The sequence below is a fragment of the Anomaloglossus baeobatrachus genome, chromosome 5 (assembly GCF_048569485.1).
Source record: "Anomaloglossus baeobatrachus isolate aAnoBae1 chromosome 5, aAnoBae1.hap1, whole genome shotgun sequence".
Lineage (NCBI taxonomy): Eukaryota > Metazoa > Chordata > Amphibia > Anura > Aromobatidae > Anomaloglossus > Anomaloglossus baeobatrachus.
In genome coordinates, this window is record NC_134357.1 from 291,260,668 (window position 1) to 291,283,316 (window position 22,649).

Below are 22,649 nucleotides of genomic sequence, written 5' to 3' on the forward strand. Positions count from 1 at the left end.
CTTTGGCTCCCATTTCTTGTTATTAGCCAGGACCTGGACCAAATTATGTGCCATGGGCAATTTTGCATGATATTGAATGCCAGATAATGAATGAATAATGACCGTGACTAACTCATATTTTCTTGTATTTTTTTTTTACCTGTACAAATCTGAAGATTGCAAAAGCGGGTGCACTGTCATCAGCATATAAGGTCCCCAAGATGCTGAGGAGCTGGGTATTGAAGCAGCTATCGCCCAAGCCCAGGAGAAAGCTGCAGAAGACGGCCAGGGCTTTACTGGAAGAAAAGAAGGGATGCAACACTGACATGTGCAGTCATACGATTCCATACAACCTCGCTCATCTGCTACATTAAAAGGCACAGCAACCTTTTTATGATATAGTGTTTAAGAGTGTGCACAGTTAGGGGCCTTTATAGCTTCATTACAGACACGGCTATAATTATATTGTTTTGCTGCCTGTTCTATTCAGGATCTGGCTGAAAGCCTATGTTGTCATTGTCTTTCTAGATATGTCTATGAAAGCCGAGTCTCTGGAAAGTGAAATAGTGACCCCTGCAGTCAGCATGGTGGTACTGCACTAGGACCTGGTCACATCCACAGCTAATGGACAAAGGAGAAATATTCTCCAACATCCGACGACTTCTTACATCTTTATCGCTGGTGATTAAAAAAAAAAAAAAAATCATAACAGGTGTATATGCATTCCATACAGTAGAGCTGGGCTGCCAAATTTCGACTTCCGATGGAGTTTGAGCTCCGGGATCAAGTTCAGGTCAAGTCTGGACTGATCTAAAGTCCGTCTGAACCTGGTGACCCCGAACGTCCATGGGTCCACTCATCTCTATACTTATACTAGTTAAGCATATTTTTATTCCCATGATATTAAAGGGAATATGTTAGCAGGTTTTTGCTATGTAAGCTATATGCTGCAAGGGTTAAAACAAAGAATTTAGGAATGTCTGTCTTGTCAAGGTCCAATCTGTTGTTTATTTGCCATGTTTGTTTAAGGCTAGGTTCGCACACTGCGTCTTTTTGACGCTGCGTTTTTGTGCGTTTTTGGCCGCTAAAAACGCACCTGCGTCGAAAAAACGCGTCAAAAAAACGCATGCGTTTTTACCGCGATTTGGTGCGTTATTGGCTGCGTTTTTCCAATGCATTGCATGGGGGGAAAACGCAGAAAAACGCAGGAAAGAATTGACATGTCCATTTTTTTTTTCAAGCTCAAAAACGTAGCTTAAAAAAACAGTTGTGTGCGGACAGCAAAAATGAAAACTCAGACTTTGCTGGGGAAGCAAAGTCATGCAGTTTTGAGGCCAAAAACGCACCCGAAAAACGCGCAAAAACGCAGCGAAAAACGCACTGTGCGCACATAGCCTAAGAAGCATGATGTCTCATTCCTGCGACTAGGCACTCCTCTGATTAACACCTCACTGTCTATGTACAATCTCTATTGGCAGCCTGGTGTGGGCGGGGGACAGCCCTCTCAGCTCTGCCACATGGCTAAACCTAAAAATGCTGATTGTGTCAAGATGGCTGCACCCAGTAACATAAGTGATAGATCATTGGACTCAGGATCTCTTTGCCTAAATCATGCTGCTCTTACATGCGGTAGCAAAAACCTGCTGACACATTCCCTTTAAGGGGAAATATTTACGGAATATAATTTTTATATGTTTAATTTTTTACCTTTGGTGGCACACTGGGAGCTTGTAGGAGCCCGATTTCTCATATTGTACAGTGCAATACTTCAGTATTGCAGCACATTAAGCCAGTTCGTGTAAAATGAAAAAGCCTTCTCTTAGGCGCTAAGATGGCAGCCGGAGACCATTGATAGGTTGCCACAGTGAGATCTTAACACAATGTTAAGATCGGCACGATGGGGTAACAAACATAGCTTATTAAAGGGAACCTGTCGGGTCAAAAAAGCGTTATAACCTACAAGCAGGAGCATGTGTGAGCTAGTAACCCCTTCCTATCCATCCCTGTGTTGTAATATTGTGTAATATGAAAGTAATAAAATAGGCAATATGTAAGAAATAAAACCTATGTAAAATGAGCAGGTCTCTAGCCCCATGCGCGTCGCATCGCCCTGTGGGCGTCTACATGCTTTCCATCGTATCACGCCCCTGTGGGCGTGATATCATGGATTTATATGAGCGACGTCACGTCAGCTCCTTCAGTATCTCGAGTGCACGCTTACCATTCTCGCCTCTGCCTCATCCTGGTGTTTGCTGGTCGGCTTCTGACGCGTGCTGCACATGCTCAGAAGACCTGTGATGCGCAGAGCGCGTCAGAAGCCGACCAGCAAACACCAGGATGAGGCAGAGGCGAGAATGGTAAGCGCTAACACGAGATTCTGAAAGAGCAGACGTGACGTCGCTCATGTAAATCCATGGTATCACGCCCACAGGAGCGTGATATCATGGAAAGCATGCAAACGCCCACAGGGCGATGCGACGCCCATGGAGCTAAAAGACCTATGCTATTACATAGGGAATAAGTAATAAAACATATTTTATTACTTTCATATTACACAATATTGCAACACGGGGATGGGTAGGAAGGGGTTACTAGCTCACACAGGCTCCTGCTTGTAGGTTATAACGCTTTTTTGACCTGACAGGTTCCCTTTAAGAGTTAAACGGACAAAATTGAAACTAGCTTCAGTCCAGGCAGGAGCAGACCTATGCATTGCAGCCCAACTACTACTACTGATCTCACAGGCACACTGACATCACCCGAAAAACCAACATAATGAAAATGTACATCAAGGTGCGGGAACTAAAATCGGAACAAGATGAACATTTTCGTGGGTTTTCAGGAGTTAAGCGGGCTTTACACGCTGCAATATATCTTACGATGTGTCGGCGGGGTCACGCCATAAGTGACGCACATCCGGCATCGTAAGTTAAATTGTAGCGTGTGACAGCTACGTGCGATTGAGATTGAACGTTAAAACGTTCATCGCATGCACGTCCAAGTCCTAAAAATTGAACATGAGGTTGTTCAATGTTCCCGAGGCAGCACACATCACAGTGTGAGACACCCCGGGAACGATGAACAGATCTTACCTGCGTCCCACGGCTCCTGACGGCAATGTGGAAGGAAGGAGGTGGGAGGGATGTTTACGTCCCGCTCAGCTCCGCCCCTCCGCTTCTATTGGCCGGCTGCCGCGTGACGTCGATGTGACGCCAAACATCCCTCCCACTCCAGGAAGTGGACGTTCGCCGCCCACATCGAGATCGTATGGACGGGTAAGTACGTGTGACAGCAAATAATCGTTTGTGCGACATGTTCAACAAATTGAACGTGCCGCACATACGATGGGGGCGGTTACGATTGCATACGATATCGTATGCTGGATCGTAAGGTGCAAAGCAGGCTTTAAAGATGGTTATCTGCCAATTGCTGCGGTCTGCACACTGGAAGTCATTCTGGCCATGCATTGCCTGTACAGTTATTCTTACACAGAACCCAAGCTAGCCGCTATGGTTCTCACTTTGGTACGGCTGCCTCAATTGCAGATTTCAATTTACATACCCGTGTGGAGGAGTTATATAGAGTTGTTTGTATACAATTTTGGTTCTTTTTAGTATTTCCCCCCCAAAATATGCTTTTTTTATACCTTGGGTCTACAAATGCACGACTGTATGTTCCATCACCAGAGGCAACAGGGGCATCGTTTGGAACACTAAGGAATATCAAGTAAAATGCCAAAAAGTGAACTACAAGGCCCAGGAGGAACACTGGATTTCTTCCAAACCGACTATTTTTACTGAGCAATCCGAAGACCGATCCACCTGGAAATGAATGGATAATATTGAACAAGACGGGAAATGTAGACAGATATGCAATAAAAAAGGAATATACATGAGAAACGAACCTAAAACCTCCCCGAGTCCAACAAATATTCCCGATAGTCCAATGAGACTCTTGGCATCAGTTCCAAACCAGTTGATGGCTCCTATACAAGTACCAAACACGCCGGAGTAAAAAGTAAGCTCAAAACCTAAAATGGTAAAAAAAGAGACAGGAACTGTTAAAATTGAAGCATAGTATGAACACGCCAATAATATACTTGGGATCATTATGACTCTCAATCTTTACGTAACCTTTTCTTAGTTTTTAGGTATTCCTAACATTCATGAAAAATTAGAGTGTTTCTTTATGACATGTGAAAAAATAATGCTCACTGTACTCCCAGATGAAACATTCCTTGCGAAACGTGTGTCAGGAGCGCACGGTCCCTGGTTTTCTGAGTGATAATACTTACTATATGCTTTTTGGTCGAACCTAGTAATGGAATTTTGCATTAGAACTAAATTTTTTATGTAGTCCATACATACTTTATATTAGTGGGTGGTGTATTTTGTTCTTAGATCACCCCTTGTATGTGTCTCCGTCCCATGCCATATTTCCCACAACTCTAGTCCCTTCTTTAGCTTGATTCTATCTGCCATCTAGCTTTACTTGTAATCATGACATGTTGCTATTATTTGGCATACTTCTAGGGTATGTAATGATAATGAAGGGTGCTTTTTGACCTCCTTCCAGATGTGCCCATCCAGTTTCTTTTGATTCACTACTTGTGTTGTGTCCCATTTTTAATGTTTTGTTTGTATATTACAATTCAATTAAGTGATTCATTTTCTTTGTTACTTGCCAATCACCCTTTAATTATATTAGCATTTCTTAACAGTGATATTTTTGGGCTTTAATACGGTATATGTATTGTGGCTATAGGTATTTCTCATGAACGCCGACCACTTCATTCTATAACAGCACACGCTGAGGCCTCATTCTCAAAACAGATGTAGGTCACAGTGGTGAGACCTATTATATGACATGAATGTTCACAATGGAAATACCCCTGAACCAGTTTCCGACTTATAAGATAAAAGTATGATGTCAACTCTCAGTATAGAGAGCAGGCTCACGAGTTGAGCCGCCCCCCCAAAAAAAGAAGTGCAAAAATGAAAAATCTCCACGTCAGGAAGGGTTTAATTAGGGCTGTCTGCATGAGAAAACTCTTCAGGAAGTACTCTGGACTCTACCCAAGATCCCAACTCACCTGTATAATTAATTCTGTTCATCCATGTACAAGTCTTCTCTACAGGGTCTTCTCCACCCATGTACTGGTTTGTTACTCAAGTACTTTCTCTACTTATTCTATATACTGATGGTATCAGTGGCATAACTAGAGTCCAATGGGCTCCATGCAAGATTTCGATCTGAACCCCCTTACCCCTTCATTCCCACTATCCCTACATGTTGGTCAGAGATATGGACCGTTGTAGCTTTCTAAGTTCTATAAAGACATATGTGTTGCCCTCACCCCATTATGGAGTAATATCTGCCATTCTGTACTACTGTTTCTTATCCGGGTATATATGTCTTCCATCCTAGAACCATTCTGGTATATTTTACTGTATGTCCCCTATCCTGGTATATAAGTCTCCCATTCTGCAAAATTAAAAAAAAAAAAAATTACCCAATTACTTAAATACATCTACATACAGTGGAACCTCGGTTTATGAGAACAATCCGTTCTGGGAGTGTGCTTGTAAACCAAGTTACTCGTCTAGCAAAGCAAAATTTTCCATAGGAAAAAATGGAAGCTCAGACAATTCGTTCCACAACTTGTTCAATGTCCCATCCTGGTCCCCTATTGTGCCATTCCACACATGCACAAACACACATATGATACTCACTTTACCTTCCGATCCCTCGCTGGCCTCCTGGTTCTTGTAGTCCGCTGGTACAGGATGTGTATCGGGTAACCATCGCGACCGATGTCAGAACTTCCGCTGCCAGCGCGCTGATGTCAAAGGCAGGAGCCGCTTGCCTCTGATTGGTCAGCACACTGCCTTTGAGAAGCAGATGGAGGAGCTTCCGCTGTCAGATGCTTCTCAAAGGCAGTGTGCTGACCAATCAAAGGCAAGCAGCTCCTGCCTTTGACGTCAGCGCACCAGCAGCGGAAGCTCTGGCATCGGTCGCGATGGTTACCCGATGCACATCCTGTACCGCTGTTTGTGTACTGTTTGTGCGGACTGCAAAAGCGGGTTAGAGAGCGGTGAAAGTATGGAACCGGAAGTGTGTGCGGTGAGTATTTGCTCGTACACAAAGATTGCTCGTAAACTGAGTTACAAATTTACAGCACGCTTTGCTCGTATAGCGAAATACTCGCACACCAAGTTACTCGTAAACCGAGGTTCCACTGTACATTTATTATATGAAATCACTTCTGTTCGCTGTATACGAATATTTTGACAAAACAATGAAAGGACAGGATGATAACCATTATGACGCACATAAAATCTGAATTCCCAGTCTTCTGTTCCCTCTGTTTTTCTAGATAAGGAAATCGATAAGATAATCTATATTCACAACCAGTAAAGGAGGCGCCATATAATGTATTTACAGGATCCAATCAGAGCGTAACTAGTCATGATGTGGAATTTAGCAAAAATAAGATAAAACCTACAGAATATAACTAGCAAAAAAAAAAAAAAAAATTTCACAAGAGGCGAGTGCAGCATTCAGAAGTAGAACCATTTGGGGAGAATACACAATTTTAGCCCGGCGGTATTAGATGCTTGGAGGGAAGAACATTTCCTCGTCTTCCTTGTAATCTGCCTCCTCATTATAAGCGGTGAGTAATGGATTGTGAAGATGACCATTCTCCACAGAGAAGTCTGCCCTCCCATCCTACTGCCTGTGCCGCTTTTTCTATTAGCCTAGTGGCCTCTGTCTGTTACATTAAATATCTTGTTAGCAGCTTGTGCTGGGAAAAAAGTTCTCTCTGAAACCTAACATAACCTCGCAGGTATCCATTAAGACACGGCGATGTGAGAGAATCAGGGTTACGGACTCATCCGCCTTTTAGTGATGCTCCTTTAGCAGAGAGCTAATCTCTAGCCGGCTTGCTGCTTACAACCCTTGGAGTATTTCATGATGTTAGGGACGCTGCTTTGAAGGCGGCGGCTGCCCTGTAGGTGGCGATAATCAATATCCGGCCGCCCGCTGTGCCATTCTCCTCTAGAATCATTTGCAGGAAAGAAAGAGCATTAAAAAGTAATTGTGCAGCAAGTCTATTTTTCCCTTTCACTCCAATGTTACACGAAGATAAAAGTCCGACCGTAATCGCGGGTGTACAAAAGTTGCATTCGTGTCCGATTACCACCTTCCCTATGTCGCTGGGATTTATATTCAGACAGGATGAAAGAAGGCAACATGAAATGACCCAGAAAACACAATGGGGACACTTAACTACAGCACAAGCGGAAGAAAATGGATACCAATCAGGCTTGTGCCATCATTTTCCAAACCTGTTTAGGTACTAAGAGCAACTGCTTTACTTTTTTTAGATTTTTGCTATGTAATTTGAAGACAGCATGCAGTAGGGATTAAAAAATAGATTTCAGCGATGCCTCCATTACAAAGGTCTGTGCTGTTTACCTGCAATGATTGTTTTAGCACCAGGAGATTATCATTGCTAAACTACATTACCTTGCCTGATAGTCAGACATGCTGCCTGCTATGATTAGCAGCTCATTGTCTATAAACATTCCATTTATAAAGCCTGGTGTGGGCAGGGGCAGCTTTCTCAGTACAGCTGCATGCAAAATCTAAAAACTGCTTGCACCAAGTAAACTAAGTGATATAATGTTGGATTCAAGATCTCTTTGCCTACATCATACTGCTCTCAGATGAGGTAGAAAAAAACCCCCAAAAAATAAAAATAAAACAGCTGATAGATTCCCTTTCAAAAGGGAGAGGGCGGAAGGGAGGTGACAGGGCGGAAGGGAGGCAAGAAGTAAAGAGCAGCTCTTGGGGAGGACCGAGAGAAGGAAGGAGGAGGACCGAGAGAAGGAAGGAGGAGGACCGAGAGAAGGAAGGAGGAGGACCGAGAGAAGGAAGGAGGAGGACCGAGAGAAGGAAGGAGGAGGACCGAGAGAAGGAAGGAGGAGGACCGAGAGAAGGAAGGAGGAGGACCGAGAGAAGGAAGGAGGAGGACCGAGAGAAGGAAGGAGGAGGACCGAGAGAAGGAAGGAGGAGGACCGAGAGAAGGAAGGAGGAGGACCGAGAGAAGGAAGGAGGAGGACCGAGAGAAGCAAGGAGAAGCACCGAGAGAAGGAAGGAGGAGGACCGAGAAAAGGAAGGAAGAGGACCGAGAGAACAAAGGAGGAGACAGAGAAAAGGAAGTAGGAGCCAGAGAGAGAGTGTCATTTAGAAGGAAAGGAGAACTTACCCAGGGTTATGGATTCGAGGCTTGCAATAGGTGGCTGCTTATGGCTTTCTTTTTATCTTTGTCCTTACCCTGTCAACACACTAAACATTTGCAAAATGCCCTATTTTGTTCCAAAATGCAAGCAACTGCAGAGCCTGGTAGATAATAGGAAGGGAAGGCTGAAGAGTATGGGGAGTGAAAGGAAACCATCAACAGTACAATGTTTTAGCAAAGGTGAGTGTGGCAAGCACATGGCAGTCAAGAGGTCTACAACTGAACCACAAATGGCTGGATGTGCCTGCATCTGTAGTGCCAACAGCTCCGGCTAGGACCCGATGGCACCTCACCTGACACAGCTCAGCCGTACCACCGCTGGTGTGTATCAGAAGAATGGATAATTTAATCATTAGAACACAAAACTCATACCATGTGGAAAAGATGCCCACCCGCTATAAAACACAAGAAGTTGCATAGATCTGGAAAAAAAAAAAAAAAAAAAATCGAGCTCGCTCATAGGAATAGCATGAGACTCTTCTTTTCCAACCGATTTCTATGAAAGGGAAACAAACGTGCAATCCCCACCAATTAAATAGTATGTCTGCCTCTACGCCCAATTTTTTTCATTACAAAAAGAAAGAAGGCAATTTATCATCGCTTTCATTTGTCCTGGAATTAGAGCGGACATATGTTTAATAGCTTAAAAAGAAGTAAAAGGACAGAGGGAAGAGAGACTGACTGCAGGATCCAACTAACAAAGGATTGATTGTGGTGTGTCACCATGAAGACATAGGTCCACAAAGGAGTTGTAGACACAAAATGTGTGACTTGGCAGAAGACCACCAATGTCGGGATTGTTTGTCTCTAAAAACATAATGTACCAGCACAGAACGGTCATACAGCGTTTTGCTCAAAACTCGCCAATTGTCATGGCGGCATCAGGCACTGTTGTTCACACTACAGATCCTGACATTTCACCCTATGGTTTTTCTGGTGTTTGTGAGTTACACAAGCAGGCTCTGGCGTTGACTAGCGCTGTACTCTGCTAGCCTAGTGGTCCCCTCTGGGATCATGTTGTTGGAAACATATCACATTTGCTCTCGGCCTTTTTAAGATGGTGTAATCTGTCTTCCCATGCTGACTATAGTATATTGCTGTCTTGGTCCATGTGCTATTGTGTCCCAGTCCTGCTGGTGATAATATTACACGGTGCTTGAAGTGGTTGTTTCCTCCTTGCTCTTATTTTCCTCCTTAGGGTGGCTTTACACGCTACAAGATCGCTAGCCCGCTCCTATCGTTATGCCGATATGTGAAGATCGCTGCTGTAGTGAACATTATCGCTACGGCAGCGTCACACGTACTTACCTGCTTGGTGACATCGCTGTGACCGGCGAACCACCTCCTTTCTAAGGGGGCGGTTCGCTCAGCGTCACAGCGACGTCACTAAGCGGCCGCCCAATCAAAGCGGAGGAGCGAAGATGAGCGGGACGTAACATCCCGCCCACCTCCTTCCTTCCTCATTATGGCCTTGAGTCAGGTAAGAAGAGGTTCCTCGTTCCTGCGGCGTCACACGTAGCGATGTGTGCTGCCGCAGGGACGAGGATCAACTTCGCCCAAGTGACAGCAGCGATAATTGGGAGAGGACCCCCATGTCAACGAGGAGCGATTTGGACGTTCTGGCAACGATCCAAAATCACTCCTAGGAGTCACACACAACGAGATTGCTACAGCGGCCGGATGTGCGTCACAAAATCCGTGACCCCAAAGAGATCGCTGTAGCGGAATCGTAGCGTGTAAAGCCCGCTTTAGTCTTCTACCTCTGTGTGATCATGAGATAAGAGTTTTGGTTTCCACTGTTTGTTTATCTCTGTTGATTTTATCACAATCCTGTCCCTGTCGTCTCTTGGGATGGAGGGGAGGGTATAAGATAAAGGCTGGTCAAGAGCAGGGCCAGAAGGTGGCTCAGACATCCTCCCCTTCAGAGGTAACTCTGAGATCAGGGATGGCTAGGGTACCCCACTAGCCTGAGGGCCTTGTGCCAAGCTTTCTCTAGAACATCTGTGACAAGAACCTTGCATACCTGGTTTACAGTAAAAATGACATTTCCATATAGACTAACCCATTAACCTCTAGGTAAGACTTCATGAACAAGGAGATTTTCAGCCTTATTAAGTTATATTGGTATTGCGGTAAAGAACAGCAGCGCCTGGAACTGTGGAGCTCAGCGGTAAACTCACCAGAATGTCAAAACATCAAATCAAATTGGATGAACAAACTGCTTTGTGCTTCTGTGCTATTGTTTTATGTAATAGAAAAAAATCCTTACACATTGTGGAAGAAAACATTACCTATTGTGTAAACTACAATAACGCTCTCCTTCCACCCACGTACGGCAATCATCACAAATTAGCTCCTGCATATTGCACAGATTGCTGGGTACATTAACCAAACAGCAACCAACCTGCATTTTCTGCTACATATTAAAACAAAGCGACTGTCAGAAGTGACATGACAAACCTAGCTGGATGGGGTCTTAACCCCCTAGGGATGTGCCCATTTTGGGGTTTTGCGGAAAAAAAGCAATTATTTTGCTATTTACCGTTTTTTCCGGGTTATAAGACGACTTTTTAACTACTGAAAAATCATTTCAAAAGTCGGGGGTCGGCTTATACGCTGGGTGTCGTCTTATAGGGCGTATAATTAGCGATGCACAGCGCCGCTGTCTGCCGTTATGGCTTTATTGCAGTTGAATGCTTTACGGCGGTGGTGCAAAGCATTCAACTGCTCTAAAGCACTGACAGCAGCGGCGGCCCCGTACACCAGACGTGATCATCAAGGGGTACGTCTTGCGGACCGCAGGAACAAAGACCCCTCCATGATAGCGTCCAATGCACTGTGCTGCTGTCTGCCATCATGGCTTTACTGTAGTTGAATGCTTTACGGTGGCGCAAAGCATTCACCTGCAGTAAAGCACTGACAGCAGCGGCGGCACTGTGTATTGGACAAAATCACGGAGGGGTTTTTGTGCCTGCAAGAAGCACCCCTTGATGATCACGTCCGATGCACGGGGCCGCCGCTGCTGTCAGGGCTTTACAGCAGTTGAATGCTTTGTGGCATCACCACTGTAAAGCATTCAACTGCAGTAAAGCCATGATGGCAGCCTGCAGCGGCTGCTCCATTCACTGGATGAGATCTCCGAGAGGTCTATGTGCCTGCGTTCTGCAAGAAGCAGCTGAGGACACCGCGGGAATGGAGAAGTGGTGAGAATATCTTTTATTGTGTGTAAACAATGGCATAATAGGGGACAAGAAGGGGATCAGTAGAAGAGTAATACTAAACAATGGGTACATTTCTGCAGGGGACATTACTAAACAATGGGCACATTACTAGAGGGTCCAAGGAAGGGGTACAAGCATGGGCACATTACATTTTATTGGGATCTATTTTTATTTTTGAAATTTTCCAATAGCTTCTGCATGTCCCACCCTCAAGCCAATAAGGTTTCCCATTTTTTTTGTGCTAAAATAGGGGCCTCTGCTTATAAATCGATTATATACGGTATATCAAAAACTCTATATTTTAACTGGAAAAGTTGTGGGCCGTCTTATACACCGGAAAATATGATTTATTGTCACATTCCAAGAGCCATGATGCTTTTTCAGTGATGTTGCCACTTGGGTTTTTTTTTTCTATTCCGGATGAGTTATTTTGGCCATATTATATATATATATATATATATATATATATATATATATATATACATACACACACCATAGAGATATATATAATATATTATAAAATCTCTATCTATCTATATAGATATATACATATATATAGATAGATATATAGATATATGTAGATAGATAGATAGAGATAGATATATATATATATATATATATATATATATATATATATATATATATATATATATATATATATATATATCTATCTATATATATATATATCTCTATCTATCTATCTCTATCTATCTATCTACATATATCTATATATCTATCTATATCTATATATATATATATATCTATCTATATCTATATAGATAGAGATTTTATAATATATTTATATTTATATATATATATTTATATATATATATATATATATATATATATATATATATATATATATATATATATATATATATATATATCTATCTATATATATAATCTATGTATATATATATATATATATATATATATATATATATCTATGTATATATATGATACATATTTACACATACAGTACAGACATTACAGAGTAATACATGGTTCAACAGTTACCGGAGGAGTGAGGTCCCTGGTCTCAAGGTTATAATTATATTATGTCTATGGAGTTGACAAACTTCCACAGGGTTTTTTTTATGATTTTTTTTTACTTTTGCACCATAAATGTGCAGTATGAAAAAAAACAGACACGTGTCTGACATCTAGTGGCCAGTATGTTAAAGGGATTGTTCCGTTTTCTAGTGAAAGTCTGCAGTCATGCCATGTGACTGCAGACTTCTGAATCCTAAGGCCCAGTGCCCACGATGTGTAGTTTTGACACGTATTTTCAGAAATCTGCCACAAAATCAGAATGTCCATTGTGAAGCCAGCAAAGTCTGAGAATTCAGAAGTGCTGTGCCCACGTTGCTTATTTTTCCCTTGCATATTTTGTGCAGAAAAAAATAGAAATCTGCACCAAATACACAAGGGAAAAATACTCAACGTGAGCACAGCACTTCTGAATTCTCATAGACTTTGCTGGCTTCACAATGGACATGCAGATTTTGCTGCAGATTTCTGAAAATCTGCGTCAAAATCCGCAGTGTGGGGACAGGGCCTTAGAGCGAGCACACTCCACACTGTTAGGATTCTCCAGTGCTGCCTGTGAGTGAATTGCATACATGCGGTCATGGACTGACCAGATGTGCTTGGTCTAGCTCAACACAAGTGAATTGAGCACATCTAGTTGGAATGCGGCTACAAGTAAGCAAAATGCATACTTGCAGTCCACCCACTCCCGCCTGCCACACCAGAGAACCCTGACAGTGTGCAATGTGAATGTTGTAAGGATTCAGAAATCTGCAGTCACAGAGTGGCTGCAGACTTCCACCACAAGACTTGACAACCCCTGTAAGGCGATTTGTTTTCAAGTCAAGTCAATCTGCAAAGCATGTTAAAGGGAAACCGGTCATGTTGAAAATGGCATCTGATCTGCAAGCAGGAGGAGCTGATTGATAAACATTTTTCTGGGAAAAGTTTCAGTAAACTTTGTAACTTATTCATTGAAATCCCTGGCGTTTGCATTCAGATAGGCAGTCCTATTCAGTGATTGACAGTGTTCTCTGTATAGAGGTACCATCACACTTTAGCGATGCTCCAGCGATCTGACCTGGTCAGGATCGCTGGTGCGTCGATACATGGTCGCTGGTGAGCTGTCAATCAGGCAGATCTCACCAGCGACTAGTGACCAGCCCCCAGCGACACGTGGAAGCAATGCTGTGCTTGGAAACTAAGGTAAATATCGGGTAACCAAGCAAAGCGCTTCGCTTGGTTACCCGATATTTACTTTGGTTACCGCTTACCGCAGCTGCCAGACGCCAGCTCCCTGCTCCCTGCACATTCAGATCGTTGCTCTCTCGCTGTCACACACAGCGATGTGTGCTTTACAGTGGGGGAGCAACGTCCAAAAAAATGAACCAGGGCTGTGTGTAACGATCATCGATTTCACAGCAGGGGCCAGATCGCTGCTCAGTGTCACAGACAGCGAGATCGCTAATGAGGTCACTGCTGCGTCACAAAAACCATGACTCAGCAGCGATCTCGCTATGGGAGAAGTACCCCTAACTGTACATGAAGAGATAGCAAATTAGGACCACCCTCTGGACCCTATATGAATGCGAGAGGTTCTTCTCTACACCATACTGCAAACAGGTTTGACTGCATACACGTGACAGGTTCCCTTTAAAGTGCTGTGTAGATTGTAAAGATCCACTTTAATGCAATAAACAGACAAACTGAATATTTGATTATACAAACTGCAAGCATTAATAAACACATCTTTCAGATCTGATGAGACTGGTGTACTTATTGAAAGGATAACTGAAATCTCCACACTCCTAGCCAGATTTACAGCTCCTCTGCATTCGCCCACTGCTGAGATCTCACTCTGCTCAGTACAAGCTGCAGTTCTCAGTCAGGTTTTGTGGGTTGGGTGGGGGGGGGGGGTAAACTGAATATTCTTGGACTTATGAACACTATTTTGTTCTAAAGCTGAACTCATAAGATGCTCATCTTAATATCAGGATTGTACGGCCATCTTGACGTGGATATTCAATCTAAGTATACCTCATCAGGTCAGCGATCTATTTCATAATGTATCTAGTTTGTATTGTGAAGTCTGGCGACAAATCTGATTTATCTATTAAATGAAACAAAGCTATTTAAAAGTAAAATAATACAATATGCTTTTATTTATCGTATATAGCACTAACATATTCCGCAGCACTTTACAATTCAGAGTGGACATATACAGACACTACAGAGTAACACAATTCAATGGATATCAAGAAGAGTGAGGTATCTGATCACAATCTATGAGGAAATAGTGGAGGCACAAAAAGGAAATGGTAAAAGAAGGGAATTTTGTTTACTTACCGTAAATTCCTTTTCTTCTAGCTCCAATTGGGAGACCCAGACAATTGGTGTATAGGCTATGCCTCCGGAGGCCGCACAAAGTATTACACTAAAAGTGTAAAGCCCCTCCCCTTCTGCCTATACACCCCCCGTGCTCCCACGGGCTCCTCAGTTTTGGTGCAAAAGCAAGAAGGAGGAAAGAAATTATAAACTGGTTTAAAGTAAATTCAATCCAAAGGAATATCGGAGAACTGAAACCATTCAACATGAACAACATGTGTACACAAAAAAACAGGGGCGGGTGCTGGGTCTCCCAATTGGAGCTAGAAGAAAAGGAATTTACGGTAAGTAAACAAAATTCCCTTCTTCTTTGTCGCTCCATTGGGAGACCCAGACAATTGGGACGTCCAAAAGCAGTCCCTGGGTGGGTAAATAATACCTCATAATAGAGCCGTAACGGCTCCGTCCTACAGGTGGGCAACCGCCGCCTGAAGGACTCGCCTACGTAGGCTGGCATCTGCCGAAGCATAGGTATGCACCTGATAGTGTTTCGTGAAAGTGTGCAGGCTCGACCAGGTAGCCGCCTGACACACCTGCTGAGCCGTAGCCTGGTGCCTCAAAGCCCAGGACGCACCCACGGCTCTGGTAGAATGGGCCTTCAGCCCTGAGGGAACCGGAAGCCCAGCAGAACGGTAAGCTTCGAGAATTGGTTCCTTGATCCACCGAGCCAGGGTTGATTTGGAAGCCTGTGACCCTTTACGCTGGCCAGCGACAAGGACAAAGAGTGCATCCGAGCGGCGCAGGGGCGCCGTACGAGAAATGTAGAGTCTGAGTGCTCTCACCAGATCTAACAAGTGCAAATCCTTTTCACATTGGTGAACTGGATGAGGACAAAAAGAGGGTAAGGATATATCCTGTTTGAGATGAAAGGGGGATACCACCTTAGGGAGAAATTCCGGAACCGGACGCAGAACCACCTTGTCCTGGTGAAACACCAGGAAGGGGGCTTTGCATGACAGAGCTGCCAGCTCAGACACTCTCCGAAGTGAAGTGACTGCTACTAGGAAAACCACTTTCTGCGAAAGGCGTGCGAGAGAAATATCCCTCATTGGCTCGAACGGTGGTTTCTGAAGAACCATCAGCACCCTGTTCAGATCCCAGGGTTCCAACGGACGTTTGTAAGGAGGACCGATGTGACAAACCCCCTGCAGGAACGTGCGTACCTGTGGAAGTCTGGCCAGGCGCTTCTGAAAAAACACAGAGAGCGCAGAGACTTGTCCCTTAAGGGAGCCGAGTGACAAACCCTTTTCCAATCCGGACTGAAGAAAGGACAGGAAAGTGGGCAAGGCAAATGGCCAGGGAGAAAAACCCCGAGCAGAGCACCATGACAGGAATATTTTCCACGTCCTGTGGTAGATCTTGGCGGACGTTGGTTTCCTAGCCTGTCTCATAGTGGCAATGACCTCCTGGGATAATCCTGAAGACGCTAAGATCCAGGACTCAATGGCCACACAGTCAGGTTGAGGGCCGCAGAATTCAGATGGAAAAACGGCCCTTGAGACAGCAAGTCTGGTCGGTCTGGTAGTGCCCACGGTTGGCCGACCGTGAGATGCCACAGATCCGGGTACCACGACCTCCTCGGCCAGTCTGGAGCGACGAGGATGGCGCGGCGGCAGTCGGCCCTGATCTTGCGTAACACTCTGGGCAACAGTGCCAGCGGAGGAAACACATAAGGGAGTTGAAACTGCGACCAATCTTGAACTAAGGCATCTGCCGCCAGAGCTCTGTGATCGTGAGAACGTGCCATGAATGCCGTGACCTTGTTGTTGTGCCGGGACGCCATTAGGTCGACGTCCGGCATCCCCCAGCGGCAACAGATTTCCTGAAACACGTCCGGGTGAAGGGACCATTCCCCTGCGTCCATGCCCTGGCGACTGAGAAAATCTGCTTCCCAGTTTTCCACGCCTGGGATGTGAACTGCGGAGATGGTGGAGGCCGTGGCTTCCACCCACATCAAAATCCGCCGGACTTCCTGGAAGGCTTGCCGACTGCGTGTTCCTCCTTGGTGGTTGATGTAAGCCACCGCTGTGGAGTTGTCCGACTGAATTCGGATCTGCTTGCCTTCCAGCCACTGCTGGAACGCTTTCAGGGCAAGATACACTGCCCTGATCTCCAGAACATTGATCTGAAGTGAGGACTCTTGCTGGGTCCACGTACCCTGAGCCCTGTGGTGGAGAAAGACTGCTCCCCACCCTGACAGACTCGCGTCCGTCGTGACCACCGCCCAGGATGGGGGTAGGAAGGATTTCCCCTTCGATAATGAAGTGGGAAGAAGCCACCACCGAAGGGAAGCTTTGGTCGCCTGAGAGAGGGAGACGTTCCTGTCGAGGGACGTCGGCTTCCTGTCCCATTTGCGTAGGATGTCCCATTGAAGAGGACGCAGGTGAAACTGCGCGAAAGGAACTGCCTCCATTGCTGCCACCATCTTCCCTAGGAAGTGCATGAGGCGCCTGAAGGGGTGTGACTGACCTTGAAGGAGAGATTGCACCCCCGTCTGTAGTGAACGCTGCTTGTTCAGCGGAAGCTTCACTATCGCTGAGAGGGTATGAAACTCCATGCCAAGATACGTCAGCGATTGGGCCGGTGTCAGATTTGACTTTGGATAATTGATGATCCACCCGAAACTCTGGAGAGTCTCCAGAGTAGCGGTGAGGCTGTGCTGGCATGCCTCTTGAGAGGGAGCCTTGACCAGCAGATCGTCTAAGTACGGGATCACCGAGTGACCATGAGAGTGGAGGACCGCGACTACTGTAGCCATGACCTTGGTGAAAACCCGTGGGGCTGTCGCCAGGCCGAACGGCAGTGCCACGAACTGAAGGTGTTCGTCTCCTATGGCGAAGCGCAGAAAGCGCTGATGCTCTGGAGCAATCGGAACGTGGCGATAAGCATCTTTGATATCGATCGATGCAAGGAAATCTCCTTGAGACATTGAGGCGATGACGGAGCGGAGGGATTCCATCCGGAACCGCCTGGTCTTTACGTGTTTGTTGAGCAGTTTTAGGTCCAGGACAGGACGGAAAGACCCGTCCTTCTTTGGAACCACAAACAGGTTGGAGTAAAAACCGTGACCCTGTTGCTGAAGAGGAACAGGGACCACCACTCCTTCTGCCTTCAGAGTGCCCAGCGCCTGCAGAAGAGCATCGGCTCGCTCGGGAGGCGGAGATGTCCTGAAGAATCGAGTCGGAGGATGAGAGCTGAACTCTATCCTGTAACCGTGAGACAGAATGTCTCTCACCCAACGGTCTTTTACCTGTGGCAGCCAGGTGTCGCAAAAGCGGGAGAGCCTGCCACCGACCGAGGATGCGGTGTGAAGCGGCCGTAAGTCATGAGGAAGCCGCCTTGGTAGCGGCACCTCCGGCGGTCTTTTTAGGGCGTGACTTAGACCGCCATGAATCGGAGTTCCTCTGATCCTTCTGAGGCCTTTTGGACGAGGAGAATTGGGACCTGCCCGCACCCCGAAAGGACCGAAACCTCGACTGTCCCCTCCTCTGTTGGGGTAAGTTTGGTTTGGCCTGGGGTAAGGATGTTTCCTTTCCCTTGGATTGCTTGATGATTTCATCCAATCTCTCACCAAACAAACGGTCGCCAGAAAATGGCAAACCGGTTAAGCACTTTTTGGAAGCCGAATCTGCCTTCCATTCCCGTAGCCACAAGGCCCTGCGTATTGCCACCGAATTGTCGGCTGCAACCGCCGTACGGCTCGCAGAGTCCAGGACAGCATTAATAGCGTAGGACGCAAATGCCGACGTTTGAGATGTTATGGAAGCCACTTGCGGCGCAGACGTACGTGTGAGTGCGTCAATTTGCGCTTGACCCGCTGAGATAGCTTGGAGTGCCCATACGGCTGCGAATGCTGGAGCAAAAGACGCGCCGATAGCTTCATAGATGGATTTCAACCAGAGCTCCATCTGTCTGTCAGTGGCATCCTTAAGTGAAGCCCCATCTTCAACTGCAACTATGGATCTAGCCGCCAGTCTGGAGATTGGAGGATCCACCTTGGGACACTGAGTCCAGCCCTTGACCACGTCAGGGGGGAAGGGATAACGTGTATCCTTAAGGCGCTTAGAAAAACGCTTATCTGGACAAGCCCGGTGTTTCTGGACTGCCTCTCTGAAGTCAGAGTGGTCCAGAAACATACTCGTACGCTTGGGGAACCTGAAACGGAATTTCTCCTGCTGAGAAGCTGACTCCTCTACTGGAGGAGCTGAGGGAGAAATATCCAACATTTGATTTATCGACGCGATAAGATCATTCACTATGGCGTCCCCATCAGGAGTATCAAGGTTGAGAGCAGCCTCAGGATCAGAATCCTGATCAGCTACCTCCGCTTCACCATACAGAGAGTCCTCCCGCTGAGACCCTGAACAATGTGATTATGTCGAGGGAATTTCCCAGCGAGCTCGCTTAGGCGGTCTGGGACTGCGGTCCGTGTCAGAGACCTCACCCTGGGATCTATGAGACACCCCGGGAGGACATGGTTGTTCCAACTGAGGGGAACCAGGGGGCAATGATTCTACAGTGCCCATGGTCTGAGATACCGGTCTGGACTGCAAAGCTTCTAGTATCTTAGCCATAGTCTCAGAAAGCCTTTCAGTAAAAACTGTAAACTCCGTCCCTGTCACCTGGACAGTGTTAGCAGGTGGTTCCCCCTGGGCCACCCTTAGCAGAGGCTCCGGCTGAGTAAGTGCCACAGGGGCCGAGCAGTGCACACAATGAGGGTCAGTGGAACCTGCCGGTAGTGAAGCCGTACATGCGGCGCAGGCAGCATAGTAAGCCTGTGTTTTGGCACCCCTGCTTCTTGTGGGCGCCATGCTGTTGTCTCCCCTGAGCAACCCAGGAGGGTATATAGCCAAAAATCAACCGTGCACTATACAGTGTAAAGTATAGCCTATAATCATATAATCTATAAGTACACTTCTGCACAAGTGGGGCCAGCACCTGAGGTGCTGCTCACCGGCCGCTCAAAGCGGTTGTGTGGCCACCAGAATCCCTGCCTGGCTCTCCCAGAGCTTGTCTCCCCTCTCCAGCGTCAGAAGAGCTGACAGGAATGGCTGCCGGCGTCCTGAGGAGAGGAGGGGGCCGTGGGCGTGCCCTAGAAAGTGCGGGAAACTGGTGCCCCACTGTGCACAGTGAGGGGGGTGGAGTATGCAAAGCATGCTCCAGCCCTCAGTCCTGACATTCTGTACAGCGTCCCGCCCTTCCCCTGACTGGCAGGCCTGGGGGCGGGAAGAGAATGAGACTAGGCCGCAGAAGCCGGGGACTATAGTTATAAGCGCGGCCACCGTATAAGCGCGGTCGGCGCGGATGTCCCCGGCGCACTAACAGTCCCAGCCGCGCCGCATGTATAACAATGGCAGCGGCGGTCAGCGCGGTAGTCCCCAATACACTACACACCCAGCCACGCTGGAGCGTGTGATGGCACAAGTGCGGTCAGCGCCGCGGTCCCCGGCGCACTAACACACCCAGCAATGCTGGAGTGTTTCTGTGCGCGGTCCCCACGGGGATACAGAGTACCTCAAAGTAGCAGGGCCATGTCCCTGACGATACTCGGCTCCTTATCCAGCAGAGTCCCCAGGGGCTGTGGATGGAGCACGGTCTCAGTGCCTGGAGACCGATAGGATCCCACTTCACCCAGAGCCCTAAGGGGGATGGGGAAGGAAAACAGCATGTGGGCTCCAGCCTCCGTACCCGCAATGGATACCTCAACCTTAACAACACCGCCGACACAGTGGGGTGAGAAGGGAGCATGCTGGGGGCCCTGTTAAGGGCCCTCTTTTCTTCCATCCGACATAGTCAGCAGCTGCTGCTGACTAATCTGTGGAGTTATGCGTGCATGTCTGCCTCCTTCGCACAAAGCAAAAAACTGAGGAGCCCGTGGGAGCACGGGGGGTGTATAGGCAGAAGGGGAGGGGCTTTACACTTTTAGTGTAATACTTTGTGCGGCCTCCGGAGGCATAGCCTATACACCAATTGTCTGGGTCTCCCAATGGAGCGACAAAGAAATGCTTGTATTGTTTGGTCCGGCCATCAATATAATAAATAGGGGATTCACATAACGCTGCATGAAGCGGTCACCAGCCAGTATGTGCACAACTACAGGTATGGAGGGTGTAAACAGATGATAAAAAGGACTAAATTTGGAAGAACATTTTCTAAGGGCAAAACGAAAATAGTTAGAGGTGAGATGAGGTGATAGGCTAGTCGAAAGAAATGTGTTTTTTTAAATCACAATTAAAATTGTGGGTATGGGAATTAATTTAATTGTTCTTGGTAGTGCATTCCAGAGAATTGGTGGAGCTCGGGAGAAGTTTTGGAGACGGGAGTGGGAGGTTTGGATTATAGAGGATGAGAGTCTTAGGTCATTAGCGGAATCGAGGGCAGGGGTAAGGTGACAGAAAGAGATGAGGGAGGAGATGTAGGACACTGCAGAAATGTGGAGAGCTTTGTGGATGAGAATGATAGGTTTATATTGGACTCTGTAGCAGATGGGCAATGAGTGGAAAGGGTGGCACAGGATGGAGGCATCGGTGTAGTGGTAGTGGTTGGGGAAATATGGTCCTCCTGACTGCTGTATTCAGGATGGATTGGAGAAAGTCCTAGTACGAGGAAACCAATTAGTAGAGAGCTGCAATAGTCCAGACAAGAATGAATGAGAGCAACAGTGAGTTTTTATAGAGTCAAACGTAAAAAAAGGTGGAATTTCATAACTGTTTTTAGGTGGAGATGACATGAGCAAGCAAGTGATTGGATGTAGGAAATGAAGGGGGGATCTGAGTCAACTTTGACTCCCAAAAAAAAAGACCATTGAAAGCCAAACTGCACACATATTTCAGGCTAAGCAAATATTCTGTTTCTTCTTTAATAGTCGTCCAAAGACGGATCACTAGTATTGTTAGACCACTTTGTACTTTTACTGTCCTTGCATAGATCCTAAATCAATAATGTGCAGAGAAACTGCCCTATGTTAAAAGCGGATCGGTCACGAGATTCTCCAATACAAACTGCACATTTTACGAGATAGATATCTTAGAGCTAATCAGGCTGGTGTCCTTACTTTGAAAATACATGTCAGAACAGCTTTATTATACTAATATTAAAGTGAGCTAGGAGTGAAAGAATGAGAAAGCTCATGAGTCCAAGTGTATTCAGAATTTGCCCATCTAGCCTGATTGACAGCTGGTACTCAGCAGTGAGCGATCTCTGCAGCAGAGAGGAGGGACACTGAGGAGCTGCCAACTGCAGCTGAGTGCATCAAGTTCATAGGCAGATTATAATGAGCGCCATTTAGGCTACCACCCAGGGCCCAAAGCTCCAATGGAGGCCATGGCCAGACTCTTCTCAGCCTTTTCAGTCACCTTTAAGGGCTCGCATCGCAGTCTGCAATAGTAAGTAGCAGCATTACTGCAGAAATCTACTCTCAGCTTCCTTATCCATGAATGAGCTGCCTGTGTAATTTAGCACGTACCCGGACACAAAAGGAGGGAAGCAAAACAATAAGAAAATGTGTGTGTTTGTTTTTTATAAACACAGTGCAAGACAGCGTGATATGGACTGGAGAAAGATTACAGGACAGTGACTTCTACATAATTGGAAAGGGGTGAGGTAGGAAAGAGGAGACAAGATAAAGACTTGTAATGAATTAGGGGGGTGAGGGGACCCTAACTACTCCTAATCCACCCCTGATGGAGATAGAGCGTAAACTTTCGGAAAGGAGTATGCAGCCAGTGAGA

The 22,649-nt window shown here is 46.2% G+C and overlaps 1 protein-coding gene across 1 annotated transcript in view; it reads right to left on the reverse strand.

The window, feature by feature from the left end:
• MFSD11 (major facilitator superfamily domain containing 11) overlaps window positions 1–22,649 on the reverse strand; it is a 91,725-nt gene that overhangs the window by 4,713 nt on the left and 64,363 nt on the right. Inside the window, exons 11-13 of the mRNA XM_075347470.1 lie at window positions 3,884–4,009; window positions 3,626–3,800; window positions 140–275 (exon numbers count right to left, since the gene is read on the reverse strand). Coding sequence (XP_075203585.1) covers window positions 140–275; window positions 3,626–3,800; window positions 3,884–4,009 — 437 coding nt within the window. The remainder of the gene's footprint in view (window positions 1–139; window positions 276–3,625; window positions 3,801–3,883; window positions 4,010–22,649) is intronic.